The sequence below is a fragment of the Rosa chinensis genome, chromosome 7 (genome assembly GCF_002994745.2).
Source record: "Rosa chinensis cultivar Old Blush chromosome 7, RchiOBHm-V2, whole genome shotgun sequence".
Taxonomy (NCBI): Eukaryota; Viridiplantae; Streptophyta; class Magnoliopsida; order Rosales; family Rosaceae; genus Rosa; species Rosa chinensis.
This window is the reverse complement of record NC_037094.1, coordinates 25,671,683-25,686,866: the sequence shown is the minus strand read 5'-3', so window position 1 is coordinate 25,686,866 and position 15,184 is coordinate 25,671,683. Positions and strand designations below refer to the sequence as shown.

The 15,184-nt window shown below is 40.6% G+C and overlaps 2 protein-coding genes across 4 annotated transcripts; one reads left to right on the top strand and one right to left on the bottom strand.

Annotated features, from left to right (window-relative positions):
* The first annotated feature begins 177 nt into the window (after positions 1–177).
* On the top strand, positions 178–3,314 carry LOC112180161 (mannose-6-phosphate isomerase 1). Of its 2 annotated transcripts, XM_040512083.1 has the most exons (5): positions 178–312; positions 1,181–1,543; positions 1,642–1,809; positions 2,188–2,400; positions 2,484–3,314. In XM_040512083.1, the coding sequence occupies exons 2-5, from the start codon at positions 1,208–1,210 to the stop codon at positions 3,069–3,071; spliced, it is 1,305 nt and encodes a 434-aa protein (XP_040368017.1). In that variant the 5' UTR covers positions 178–312; positions 1,181–1,207; the 3' UTR covers positions 3,072–3,314. The 2 variants fall into 2 exon arrangements, with proteins under 2 accessions (XP_040368017.1, XP_024174435.1); XM_024318667.2 differs by lacking the exon at positions 178–312 and having other exon boundaries at positions 745–1,543.
* Positions 3,315–4,608: 1,294 nt separating this feature from the next.
* On the bottom strand, positions 4,609–9,565 carry LOC112180160 (disease resistance protein RUN1). Of its 2 annotated transcripts, XM_040511591.1 has the most exons (6): positions 9,374–9,565; positions 8,816–9,343; positions 7,375–8,482; positions 6,609–6,875; positions 5,520–6,485; positions 4,609–5,431 (listed from the first exon to the last, which is right to left on the bottom strand). In XM_040511591.1, exons 1-6 carry the CDS (start codon positions 9,394–9,396, stop codon positions 4,856–4,858), a joined length of 3,468 nt encoding a protein of 1,155 aa, XP_040367525.1. In that variant the 5' UTR covers positions 9,397–9,565; the 3' UTR covers positions 4,609–4,855. The 2 variants fall into 2 exon arrangements, with proteins under 2 accessions (XP_040367525.1, XP_024174433.1); XM_024318665.2 differs by having other exon boundaries at positions 8,816–9,564.
* Between the last annotated feature and the right edge of the window lie 5,619 nt (positions 9,566–15,184).

Genomic DNA, 15,184 nt, shown 5'->3' with positions numbered 1-15,184 from the left:
AAAAATTAAAAATATAAGAATGGACGATAAGTCGATAAGTATGTGAATCCCACAAGAAACGCGTTGCAGAACACGTGTTAAAATAACAGAGTACCACGTCGACGGAGCAGTAGATTCGGTTGCTCCCTTTTAGAATTTCCTTTTCTCGGCGCTCATCCCCGTTGTAAAAACTTTCCTCTTTAAAAACAACCAACATGGAACCCTCTGTTTCTCTCACAAACCAACCCTAACTCTCTCTCTCTCTCTCTCTCTCTCATTCTCTCTCAGTCTCTCCCGGTGACCGTGACAGCAACGGCAAGCTCTTCTCACTCGGTACGCTCTTTTTTCTTCTTCTTCCCAGACCTTCACTTTCATCTTTGGTGGACGCTTGGGTACCGCTTGATTTGAATGGTGCTCAATGGTTTTGTCTTTTTCAATCAACAATTTTTACCGTTTTACTATTGTATGAACAGAAATAAAGGTAAACAAGAAACTTTGGTATTTCAACTTTGAATTGGCAAATTAAGTCTTGGAAAAGTCTTCTTCCATGCAAAGTGGTCGAGATGATCTAGACTATCATATTAGTAGACTAGTCCTCCTAATTTACCAAATAAGGAATTGAGTTACGATTAGCGTATTGATACAGCGATGTAACGAATGCGAGAATCTTATATAGACCGGATTGATTCTCTTATGTTAAGTCTTGTTGGGTTTTGATCGGGAAGCTTCCCTCCCTTAACCTAGAAAAAAAAAACCAAGATGACTAACTCATTGCACGAAATTCCCCTTAGAATTGTTCCATTCCAGTACGTTGGGAATGTAGGAAATTTCCTGCAAGTATGAAACTGAATAATAATAATAAGGTTGTGGATAAAGTCAGGTCATCGTCATAATCGAACCGTCCCCACCACCGGTGCCACTGTCCTCTCTATCTGTTTCCTTCTCTTAACTTCATCTTCACTCCCTCTCCCTCTCTCTTTCTCTATCTCAAAGTAAGTAAATTCCCCTCTCTCTGGTTGTACCTTAAATATTCAAACGCTTTTAAAAGCAGCAACTACCACATGATATATGCCTATGCTCACAAGCATCTCAATCTCTTTCACTTTGAGTGATATTTACAACCTTTCCTCTACAATTCATCTCCAGTCTAATATATTACACGGGTGTTGCTCTGTTTCTCACTTGCTAATTGCTTAGCCAGTCAATAACAGATTGCCCAGATTGATCAATGGAGAAGTCATTGATTCACAAATCAATGAAGCTGAGGCAGAGGAGTGTTCAGAGGCTGAGCTGCTCTGTTCAGAACTATGACTGGGGGAAGAAAGGCCCGGACTCTGAGGTGGCCAGGCTCTATGCCGCCAATTCTGGCTCTGAAATTGACCCGGAAAAGCCTTATGCTGAGTTATGGATGGGAACCCATGATTCTGGACCCTCATTCTTGATTCATCAGGATCTCAATGGCATGTCTATGTCCCTCAAGGACTGGGTTTCAGCCAACTCAAATGAGCTGCTTGGTCATAAAGTCGTCCAAAAGTGGGGCTCTGACCTCCCATTCTTGTTTAAGGTACTGTTGCCATTTCCGTCCTAATTAAGTTATGCATCAGAATCATCAATATATTCAAATCAAATATTGTAATGGTTTCGTCCTTGCTTGGGAATTAGGTGCTTTCTGTGAGAAAGGCATTGTCGATACAGGCACATCCGGATAAGGACTTGGCCAAGGTTTTGCACAAGTTTATGCCATGTGCTTACAAGGACGATAATCACAAGCCTGAGATGGCACTTGCTATAACACATTTTCAGGCTCTTTGTGGCTTTATCACTCTCGAGGTACATATCCTCATCCTGTCACTATCACATTTGTAAGATGTAAACAATCGACAGCCTTTGTTTTTCTCAGCATAGATATTCTTGCTAGCCGAATTGCTTGTTTCCTGATGATCCGATCCTTTTCGTGATAATCATTACTGCTTTCCAATGCTTACGTGCTTCCTCTGTTATCTTTTGTTTTGGTCATTAAACAAGTAATTGACTTGTAACTGTGATTGCCTAATTTGGGGCCCAAAAAATGTCATTATGCCAGAAATTTGACATAATGCTAAAAAGGTCAAAAAGCTTAATATCCAAGTGTGTGACCACAGACCACCCTTTATTAATATAAATACTGCAAAATAAATATTTCTGATTTAATTGACTAATAATTTCCAGGAGCTTAAGGGTGTGCTTGATAATGTCCCTGAGATTGTACAAGTGGTTGGTAGTGAAGTAGCAAACCAAGTGTTTGACACCACAAATGCAGATGGGGAAGATAAAGTCAAGTCTGTTCTGCGTTTGATTTTTACCCAACTCATGTCAGCAACCAAAGAGATTGTAACTACAGCAACAACTAAACTGAAAAATCGTTTACACATGGAAAATCAGGTCAGTAACTCCAACATTGAACAATCAGTGATTTTTTTTTTTCTTCAATAGTCGATTAAACTGTTTAATATTGATTTGATCAGGTGAGGCAGTTGACAGAAGAAGAGCAACTGGTTCTGGAATTGGAAAGGCAATATCCAGATGATGTGGGTGTCATGTCTGCTTTCTTTCTCAACTATGTCAAGCTTAATCCAGGAGAAGCACTATACCTCGGAGCAAATGAACCCCATGCCTATTTGTTCGGTGACTGCATCGAGTGCATGGCAACTTCTGACAATGTGGTCAGGGCCGGCCTCACTCCCAAGCATCGGGATGTGAAAACCCTTTGTTCTATGCTCACATACAAGCAGGGATGCCCTGAAATCCTGAAAGGAGTTGCCTTAAATTCTTATGTGACAAGGTACCTCCCACCTTTTGACGAATTTGAGGTTGATCGATGCCATCTTCCCCAGGGAGAATCAGTGGAATTTCCTGCAGTCCAAGGTCCTTCCATTTTCGTCGTCACTTTTGGGGAGGGAATCATATTTACAAGCAATTTTACAGGAGATATAAATATCACACAAGGAGAGGTTCTTTTCGTGCCTGCGGATACTGAGATTAGCATAACAAGTGCATCTGAGTTGCACATATATAGAGCCGGAGTGAACAGCATGTTCTTTCAAGTCCCATAAATTCAATTCCAGAATCCAGCGTGGCAGCGTCACATTTTAGCATTTTGGGAAGGCAAACAAGTTGCTGATTTAGCATCTTTGATAGTAATATGGAATACTATTAGCACTGTCATCTTGCAACGTATCTAGAATAAGTACTATACAAATAAGAATTGATCGATCTAAACTGTTGGTCAAGAATGTAATGTTCTTCAGGAGAGCCATACATTAATTTAAACTCAAACAGAAAGTTCTCACATCAAATCTGCAGTAGCCAACTTGATGCTTTACGACTTGATTATGAGCATAAGGAATAGCACATATTTTTCTGCAGTGGATCGTTGTTTCCCTTGAAGTTAGGCACTATCAGCTTCTAATTCTCAGTTGATCTCTGAAAGTTAATTTACATGAAATTATTCTATTACACAAGAGAGAGGATGCACGATTTGAATCAATGTGATAGGAAAACACCTCATACACTAATCTAATACCCTGAATGTCGCCCCAACTAGATTCACCCTGTTTTCATCACCTTGAATGTGTGTCCGTAGAATAAACAATTGTGATTTTTCCAGATCGAACTTGTTATTTGGTAAATGCTGCCAAAGATAGTTGATTTGGGAACTTATTCTGAAGGTAGACAATACAAGCTAGCCAAAACTAGTGTGCCTTGGTTACAGATTAAAATAACATCAATTCATCACTTTCGACTTGCCTATACTTACAGAACAAGCACCGCACAGTCAATCCTATTGCATTAGAGCCACTAATTTGATGCACTTGAAAGTAGAGTGCAAGATGATAGATATCAGCAATAACAGCTTAAAGGGAGGATTAATTCTGATTGTAACGCAATGAATTACAAGTTTGGATTCTCTTTCGACGAAACATCATAGACGTAGTAAGAGTTTATATACTTGAGTGCCTTTGCTGATTACAACTAGTACTTTTCGGCTCAAAATCTTCCATTCGTCAAACAGTACTTGAAAGAACTAGCCATTCACATTGTTTTCAAGGGTTGTTTTATTGGAAGGGTCTTTGGCCCTTCGAAACTACTATATCTGTTAGCGACTTTCACAGCATGATAAGAAAACAATACCAGTTTACCAATCATATTTACAGTCCTGTAGGACATTACCAACTAGCAATCGAAAGCATAAAACTGCTCCAACTTTAACTTTGACGGTTTCATCTTTGAAACATATGTAAATTAATGATAGTATTGACGACATTCAGAAATGCTAAGATTTAAATATGACATTTAATAAATCATTCACATGAACTCACAATATCCAAAAATTTTGAACTCCTAGTAATGCATATTTTTATGTTCCCATTTGCAAAATAGTATTAACTGATGCAGAATGGAAATGTATTGATACATAAAGAACAGCAGGAACTTCTCGTTTCCATAACTCAGCAAAATGGATACTCCACCAAACATATATATATAGCCGATTTGTGTCTTACTCAAGAATGCTACTACTTGCAAAAAGAAGATCGAAAGATTAATGCATGCAGCAGAACACACATACATCAAAAGAAATGACTTCCTGCATTATAACAAAGACAAATGGATAAGGGCTAATCAGTAAACACTAAAATCTATTAATGCGTGCCTACAATGTTCAGTTGCACTCCTACCATGTACAGAAACTAATGAGTAATGACCAACATCATGATCGCTGAATGGCATATATAGTCAATGGGGTGAGGTAGTTGCCCAAACTGCTCCACAAATACCTACAAGATTCCTCATGCCTCAATCTTGGTCCTCAACTCCTCATCAGGTGACTGCATCATCGTCATAACCAGCAAGGGGTCTGTGCCATATTATTATTGCCTCCAGCATATGGACAAGAAAAACACATCCCGTCTACCCGGTCAGTATCAACCCTGAACTCTGGCTGTTTGGTGTCCCAAACTAGACTGACCCCTGATTTTTGCACTTCGAATTCACTTTCTAACAAAACTTCAACAAAGTCGCCTCCTTCCAAATTGAACTTATAGCTGGGTAAATGTCCCAGCCAAAGAAACCCGACATAATTGTCATTGTATTCACCGCTTGATTTCACAGGCTTAATGGAAAATGTAGTGAGCTTGGTATGGTTTGTAACCAAAATGCCAATAGACAGATCATAATAATATAGGTCATCTAGGTCCAAATCATCCTCTGCTAAACCAGTGAAGCACAGAGTGATGGCTATTACATTACTCCCCGTAATTTCAGGCACATAAAAATTCATTCTGCCACCCTCAAAGACCCACTGGAACCACTCAGGAATGTCACTCGAAGGGAGAAATATGCCACTAGGTCCCGCAAACATGCACTCACCATCTATCCAACTATAATATCTGACAGGTCCTACGAAATTCCATCCCTATACAATGCAAGAAGCAAGAGCAAGATTATTTTGAGAGAGAGAGAGAGAGAGAGAGAGAGAGAGATAGAGAGAGAGAGAGAGAGACCTGTAGAATTTTTTCCTTGAAAGTAGCAGTGAGATCTGTGCACCCTGCCATGTCAAGCAGCCTCATGGAGCTTTTCAAAGATTCATCCAAGCCTACAACCTCAACGAGTTCGGCACATCCATCTAGATACATCTCTCTCATATTGGACATATCTGAGAAGTCGGGCATTATTTCCAATGCATTGCAGTCCGAGGCGCAGAGTTTCGTCAGACTTGTTGGTAAATCTGCGATTGCAACAAGGTTTGTACACCTTCTCAAATCTAGATCGACAAGCTTAGAAAGGCTGCGGAGGCTTGGAAGGCTACTGAAACTGTTAGGAAGGCTACTGATATGGTTACAAGATAGATCTAACGATTTCAAAGAGGAAAGACTCCCAAGATCCATAACCTTTATCAATTCATCGGTAAGATTGCAATCAACCAAGCATAGGTCTTCAAGCTGGGAGAGGCCTCTGAGGCTTGGCAGGCTTTGCAAATTACGGCACCTTATATCTAACCTTTCCAAGGAAGGTAGACTTCCAAGATCCTCGGGAACATTAGTTATAACGCAGCTATTGCCAATGCTTAATTCATCAAAATCATCAAGAGATAAACATCTCAAGTTCTTTAATCTCACAATGGAAGACGGCAGTTCTGTTATGGCTGTCTGATCTGCACTCAGAGTAGACAACGATGTCATGTCCCCTATTTCCTCGTCCAATTTCTTAAATCTTTTACAGACATCAATAAAAAGAGTTTCTACAGATTTTAACTTATAGAAACTCCTTGGAAGCTCCTCAAGAATTTTGCAGCCCGTAAGATCAACAAAAGAAAGCCTTTTGAGTTCTCCAATGGACTGGTGAACCTCTGGCAATTGCTCACAGCTTGCGAGGACTAACTTCTCGAGATTGGGAATAGTTGAAAAGTCAGGTGATTGTTTTAAGTACTTGGAATCACTCAGATCAAGAATCTTCAATTTCGCAAGGACCTGTTAGACAAGGTTAAAACAAAAACAGAAATCAAAATCCCAAAAGAAAAGAAATTAAGACAGCGTGATGTTGTGAACAAAACCAAGGAAAGAAGTAATAATTTGGTTGAGTAAATAATATACCCCAGAATCTTCCCAAACGTATCTGAGGTTGCTACCTCCCAGGTAGATAGCAACTGCTTCTCCTAGACTAAACTCTTTTGGTATGAACTCTAGAGGGAATCCAGTCCAGTGGAGCCATCTTAACTTGTTCGGGAGATATTTGTAGCCTCCAGTGAGCTCTACAAAACTGAGTTCGAGAAATCTCAGTCTCTTCATTTTTGCAAATGCTTCTGTCCTAAATTCTGATCTCCACAAGTCTAGAGTGAGTCCTTGAATTTCATCAGATCCCTGTAAACAAAAGGCATCGAGAGTATTATTTGCATGTGGAAAGAATTTATAACTTCCTACACATAAGCGGATTCATGAATGCAGGCAGGTCTAAACTACAAGAGAGGTACATGATCGACTTACATTATCGAGTTACGGATTACTTATATATTGTGCCAACCAGCGAGTATTTATTGATTCTCTGTCATTGGAGCCTTAAACCTTATTGAATGCAACGGCACGATACTAAGATGATGTGGAAAAAGAAACTGACTGCATTACATACACATTTCGGGTATTACCAGGAACTGTAAGCCCTTATTGCCCTCAAAGTACATTTTGCATTCAAAAGTATTGAATCATACAATCAGAGTTAAAGGCAATAACCTATGAAATTTTTTTATTTTTGATTTACGAGTTCAAACACAAATGGGGCATACTAATTTGATGACGGATGCCTATGCTACTATTGTAGTATATGCAATTAATTAACATGAAGTTTGATCAGGAAGTTACTCACAGATTCATCCCTCAATACCTCTACTGCATCTTCCGAGCGCCACACCCTACTCCATTTTCCAGGGTCGTCACGGCATTTTGCACGGACAATTTCTCTACCCATGTCGCGAAGCAAATCATGCATCATCAGCTGGTTTTTCTTATTTACAGTTACAAGGCAACGTTGAATGAGGACCGGAATTCCTGTATCTGGAAAAAGGTCACAACTATCCAATATTGGTTTGACAATGTCCATATGCTTCCCGATATGGAAACATGATATATCAAGGAATATGTCCCTCATTGTATCATCATTCAGCCCATCAAAACTTATTTTGAGCTTTTCATGAACTTCAGGCAGAGGAATTGTTTGCAATTTCTGGATTTGACTTTCCCAAAATCTTGTGGGTCGATCAAATAGAAAAGAACCTAGAACTTTAAGAGCTAGTGGCAAACCTCCACAGCAATGAACAACCCTTCTTGAGAGTTTAAGATACTCTTCATTAGGGGGGCAATGAGTTTTAAAGGCATGCAAACTCAAGAGTCTGATAGATTCTTCTTCATTCATCACCTGAACTTGATATATAGAATCCACTTGAAGTTGCTTTAGCAAATGTTCATCTCTTGTCGTTATAAGCACTATGCTTCCCCGGCCAAATGAGTCATGGTCTACTGCTAATTTCTTTAATTGCTCCACTCTGTCGACATCATCAATTACGACGAATACCCTTCTGCGTCCGAGTCTCTCTCTTATCACATTGATCCCTCTGTCAACATGACGTATCTCTTTCTTGCTTGTTTTAGAGATATCAGAACGAAGTCTTTCTTGCAAACTAACCATACCATTGTTCTGCATAGTAGTTTCCCTGACATCAGGAAGGAAACTTGAAGCGTCAAAGCTTTGATGAAATTTGTTGTAAAGAGCCTTTGCAAGTGTTGTTTTTCCGATGCCCCCCATACCACAAATTCCAACAATGCGAACATCATGCGATGTTCCAACATCTAAAAGAGAAATGACATCTTGCATACGAGAGTCTATTCCAGTTTCATAGTCTGCTACATATAAGCCTGTGTTATTGAGATGTTTAGTGATCTTCTCAATAATCTTCCTGATAACTTTCCCTTCATGCCTGGCAATAACAATAAGTCAGCACAGCAGAAGTAGACTCATCATCCAGCTAGAAGATCAATTTGAATTGATACGTACTAAAAATATTCTATACGATTACAGTTATTGCTTTTAAAGATAACATTTCAACAAAATTGCAGCTTAGAACTCAAAAATCAATCAATCAATCAACGTAGAAGATGTAAAGTGTCTTCTTGTTCTATAGTGATAACCTCTAGTACATAGGGGTTGAGCAAACCAAGTAATGAAAGCAGTGACTCAGCAAACGAGATTTGATTAATATAAGTTACGGATAATAGATAGCAATTAAGGTAGATCAATTAGTAAATATTACCCATCAGCTTTTGTCGTAAGATCCCAGCCAGCCAAATTTGCAGCTTCAGTAAGAGCAGCTCTCCACCTCTTGACCTTATCTGCATCTTTGTCTCCATGTTCCTTATCAAATGCCTCTCCAAAACTACCACTCAGATTTTGGACATGTGAAGGCTCAATATCATAGAATACTGGAAGGACTAGTTGTCCCAGTGTTGTTCTACACTCCATGATCTTCTCTAGCTCCTCAAGACACCAACTGGAATCCGCATACTTCCTTGAGAAGACGATGACACAGATTTTGGACCCTTGGATTGCCCGCATCAGTTCCTCATCTATAATCTCTCCCCTCTCCAGTTCATTGTCGTCAATGAAAGCATTGATTCCAGCATCCTTTAAGGCCAGGTAGAGGTGGCCCGTGAAGTTGTTGCGCGTGTCAGCACCCCTGAAGCTCAAGAAAACCTCAAAAATCCAATGATTCGAGGATGAAGAGGAGGCCTCATAAATCTTTTTTCTTTTTGAGGATGAAGAGGAGGCTTCATCGGCTTTCCTTTTTCTTGGTCGGGATTCATCGGCTTTCCTGCTGGTAGCCATTGGTAGCATGGACTGCAAAATGAAAATTGGTCAGAAGGAAAGAAGGCTCAGATGACTCACAGTTGTATTTTCCTTTTGGTTGTTCAACTTACTAAAGGCAGGCTCAATATATTTATAGCAAAAATGGCTGAAAAATACTAGAAACGCTCGAGTCTCCAGACCTGAGCTTAATGAAATAGGGAAGCAATTTCCAAACAAGAAATGCAAGACTTTTACATAGCGCGTGGGCCATTTTCCACGAGAGGAACGCGTTTTTTCCATGGAGGAGGTAATTGAGCGTGAGAAAGGGGATCTAAAGAGGAAGAGTAAAACAAAAAAGGAAGCTCCACAGAAATGAGAATTCTGAAGTAGTGAAGTAGACTTGTGATTAACACAGTACTAATAATGACGTATAAACTTAAACCACACTAATCTGCAAACACATACTCTGCATATATTTTAAAAAAAAAATCTTAAATAAAAAATAGTAAAAATTAATCAAATATTGAAGGAATATCGATTTAGTGTGCCTTATCAAACTAGGAGTAGCAATAGGAGAGAAGGTTCTAGATTTCCCAATCCTACACGGATTGGTATTCCTTGTAACATTAGAACTAGTACTTTGTAATCCCTATATATAGGGCTCCTATCTCAATAATATGACACACAATTCTCTCATCAATCTCTCTCAATACACATATCTTTAAACACGTTATCAGCACGACTCTAACCACAAAACAGAAAACCAAAACTCATTCACAAAGCAGCCCCTAGCCCGAGCTAGCCGAGCCTTCGCTGCAGCCCGCGCGCCCGTGCGCCTGCAACCTTGCACAGCAGCCCCTGCTGCCCCCCTTCCTGCAGCCCTGCGTTCCAGCCTGCTGCCATCGAAGCATCACTGCTGCGCAAACAAGCCAACGCACACCCACTGCATCTTTTTCCCGTTCCTATGCACATCCGTCTTCTTGCAAGCCTCGAAACGTCTAGTTCGGAAGCTCAGATCGAAAAACTTTCTTCATCAAAGTTGTTCGTCTCTGTCTCTTCCATCTAACCTCCGAATTTCAGCCTTATCGGAGTTATATTGAGATCTGTACACCAATCGAAGTACAAGCTGTTCAGAACAGAATCTGCTCCGAATTTTCAACAAGTATTCAAAAGAGTAAGTTTTGAAGTTCCTATAATTCGAAATTTAAATATTTCTTCTTTTCTCGGGGACTTGAAAACCTCCCTTCTTCTACATCCCACCTTTCTTATAACGTGGGTTCGATTCTTGAAAAGCGGAATCGTGGGGATTCACGCAATTAACGAACTAAGAGCGTTCGTAAGACTTCGGACTAAGAGCGTCCGTAAGCATCGATTTAACAAACTAAGAGCGTTCGTAAGCTACGGACTAAGAGCGTTCGTGAGCATAGATTTTGACCATTTAAACATCATTGTTTCGGTCTAATCCAAATATTCTTGGAAATCGATTTCTTGGTAGCATTAAGGCTCAGAAATCTTATATTAGTTTTCGTGGAAGCATTGACTCCGAAACTAATACGTTCTTGCTTTCCTTTTAGGATGTAAGACTTGAACGAGCTCGATTTTACTCCATTGGATTCAACGGGCACGGGATATTTATTTGCCTACAATCCAAGAGCCCTGTTCTAAAGGAACCGCTCAAGACTCACAAACTGAGATAGAAAATTCCAGGGCATTTACCCTGATGAAGCGCCACATGAAGATGACCCTCCAGTTTGAGTACATGAATGAGGATAACGCTAACAACCTTTGGGTTGCGCCTAGTGAACGTTTTAGTAACATTCACAACTTTCCGAACATAGAAGCACGATGGAATAATATCTGCTTCACTATAACTTTGAAAGAGTTATGAAATATTGTTCGGAGGCTCTCTGCATCATATTATTTATGCATGCTTGTGGAAAAACACAAAATAACAAATTGATTGAGAAAACCCTAACATGACCATAGGAGTCATGACGTTGAGGGTATAGGGTTGGACACCATGGCGCCATTTTTGGCCATGATTGCACTATTCCAACGCCATTGGTTCTAGGGACCATATGTATTGTGTCAATACACCTCAATCAAGAGAGCATCCTCTTCATGATATTTTATGGAGTACCTGATCAATGGTAATACATCGAGTTATAAAAGACTTTAAATCTGGCGATGAAGATAGAATGCCGCAGATTTTTATTTAGAATAGTCTTTTAATTTCCAAGAATTATGTAATGGCAATTATGCCTTAATCAATAAAATGACTTATTGGATTATCTCTTTTCTTCTAGGCGTACTCAATTAAGTATGATGTCTAGGAAAGTAATTGAGATTAGTGGTACTTAAGAGAGCTTTGCTCCACCGACATCTCTCTCTACTTCCCTGGTCATATTTAATTGGAATTACCGAACGAATTGAGTGACTACAATTTGTCTAATGTTTGATTTTTCTTTGGATTAGATTATGGTCACGAAACTTTGATGTAATCATTGGCTATTATTAATAAAGTATCGATTTATTTTATCTCATGTCATGGACATATTTTTCGAACTTTATTACTTCAAATATATAAGAGCCAATGGTTTTCATGCGGAAACGCATTGTGAGAATGGACAAGAGTTCCTTTGCATCACCTCTAATGATTACGGACGTAAAAGAGTCTTAGAGAAACTTATGTGTCGATCTAGTGGGTTGTATGCAACCACTATTCGCATAATTGAATCCAATCATGTTATGAGAGATGATTTATGGGATTCTGACACATATAGGCTTTGGCATGACCATCTGGGACACCTAGGTCGTGATATGATGATCCGTATATTAAAGACTTCACACGGACATCCATTCTTCAGAACGAAGAGAAGTAAAAACCAAAAATTGGTTCGAGGAGATGCACCTGCGCCTCATGGCTCCAAGACTGTGCAAGACCGGCCACTTAGGGCAGGCGCCGTCTACCCCCTACGGCAACAACATGGCATTGACGCCATGGATCATTGTTTGACTCCTCCTTCTACTTCTAAAGTCAATTGTGACTTCATGGCTAAACCAAAATCCTCATTGGTTGTCTCTAAAGCCCATCATTCGTTCTGCAAAGCCTGCTCTTTAGCAAAATTAGGATCGAGACCATCCTATGCAAAGGACACTAAAGAAAATATACCATTCTTGCAAAGAATCCACGGTGATATTTGTGGACCTATTCAACCACCATGCGGACCATTTAGATATTTTATGGTGTTGGTTGATGCATCGACACGCTGGTCACATGTCATGCTATTGTCCACAAGGACGCTGCATTTGCTAAACTCCTAGCACAAATAATTAAGTTAAGGACTCACCACCCTGATCATCCTATTAAGTCTATAAGGTTAGACAATGCTGGGGAGTTTACATCAAAGACTTTTGATGATTATTGCGTGTCCATTGGGATAGAAGTTGAACATCCAGTTCCTCATGTTCACACCCAAAATGGTCTCGCAGAAGCCGCCATTAAACGACTACAAATGGTCGCTAGGGCATTGGTAATGCGCACCAATCTCCCTATTTCTGCTTGGGGCTATGCAATATTGCATGCAGCTGTGCTTCTTCGTCTGAGGCCCACTGCCACTCAACCCTTTTCTGCGTCCCAGATGGTGACTGGGTATGAGCCTAATGTCTCACACTTACGCATATTTGGGTGTGCAGTTTATGTGCCTATTGCGCCGCCACAGCGCACCAAAATGGGTCCTCAACGACAATTAGGCATTTATGTTGGATATGATTCTCCAACCATTGTCCGCTATTTAGAACCCTTGACAGGCGATCTCTTTACCGCAAGATTTGCGGATTGTCACTTCGATGAGACAGTCTTCCCGTCGTTAGGGGGAGATAAGAACATAAATGTTCAACAAGAACGACAGGAATTGTCGTGGTCTGTCCCCACTCTGTCTCATCTTGATCCCCGAACCGCACAGTCCGAAATTGAAGTGCGGAGAATTCTCGATCTTCAGAACGTAGCAGAATCGATGCCTGATGCGTTTTCTGATATCGCTAAAGTGACGAGATCACACATACCTGCTGCAAATGTGCCTGCAAGGATTGATGTCCCTAAAATTAGAGGACATGACGCCACCTCAAGGGCACTTGAGCATGGCGCCAACGTCCACAGTGGTAGTGACGTTGTGGCTAGGCCCACGGCTCCTGCCAGGAAGCGCGGGAGGCCAATAGGTTCGATGGATTCTCTCCCAAGAAAGAAAGCGAGTTTGGCACAAAATAATCCATTAATCATCGATGTAAATAATCCATCTCATGAGAACATTCCGGATTATGGTTATGTCCAAGAGACATCATTGGGGGACACTCCAATGTCAAAACCAACTCCAGAGAATAGAGAGATCTCCATAAATTACACTAGTGTACATGAGATGATGGATAGAAATTCTACGGCGATTGATGATGCATTTGCATATCATATTGCAAAAGGAATCATAGAATATGATGATATCGAACCTCGCTCTGTCGAAGAATGTCAACGAAGAGCGGATTGGCCTAAATGGAAAGATGCGATCCAGGCTGAATTGGATTCACTAGCAAAGAGACAGGTATTTGGGCCTATAACGCAGACACCCCCAGATGTAAAACCTGTTGGCCATAAATGGGTCTTTGTTAGAAAGCGTAATGAGAAAAATGAGGTGGTTAGATATAAAGCCCGCCTCGTGGCGCAAGGTTTCTCACAACGCCCTGGAATCGACTACGAGGAGACATATTCTCCCGTAATGGACGTTATAACGTTCCGCTACCTTGTCAGTTTGGTAGTTTCCGAAAAACTTGACATGCAGCTTATGGATGTGGTTACAACATATCTCTATGGGGATCTAGATTCAGAGATATATATGAAGGTTCCAGATGGACTTCAATTACCCAAATCAAGTGGCTCTAAACCACGGAGCGCGTTTTCAATAAGATTAAAACGCTCACTATATGGATTAAAACAATCCGGACGGATGTGGTATAACCGTCTAAGTGACTACTTGATTGGGAAGGGATATATTAATAATGAAATATGCCCATGCGTGTTCATTAAAAGAACAAGTTCCGGATTTGCAATCGTAGCAGTTTATGTTGATGACATGAACCTAATTGGAACTCTAGATGAGTTAAAGGAAACTGCTCAATATTTGAAATCCAAATTTGAGATGAAAGATCTTGGGAAAACACGGTTTTGTCTCGGTTTAGAACTCGAGCACCGTAGTGATGGCATTTTGATCCATCAGTCTGCATATACTCAGAAAATCTTAAGGCGCTTTAATGAAGATAAAGCAAAGCCTGTGAGTACTCCCATGATCGGTAGTAGTCTTGAGCTAGGAAAAGATCCTTTTCGTCCAAAGGATGAGGACGAAGAGCTATTAGAGGCAGAAGTGCCCTATTTAAGTGCAATAGGCGCATTATTGTACTTAGCTCAATGCACAAGACCAGACATCTCATTCGCAGTGAACTTGTTAGCTAGACATAGCTCTGCGCTTACACGTCGCCATTGGATTGGTGTAAAGACAATCTTTCGATACCTAAGAGGTACGATTGATATGGGCCTATTTTATCCCTACAGAGAGAAGGGGAATGACGGAAGAATGGGATCGGACCCCATTAGGCATGGAGCCACCGTCCACCATGACAAGGTGGCCGGCCATGTTGCCGCCAATGCCGTCACCACCACCAGGGGTGGCTGGCCTCACCCTATCCCCCTTCATCAAAACGACAATGATGTCTTGATGGGTTTTGCTGATGCATGGTACCTCTCTGACCCTCACAAAGGTCGCTCCCAAACGGGTTATGTCTTTACCATGGG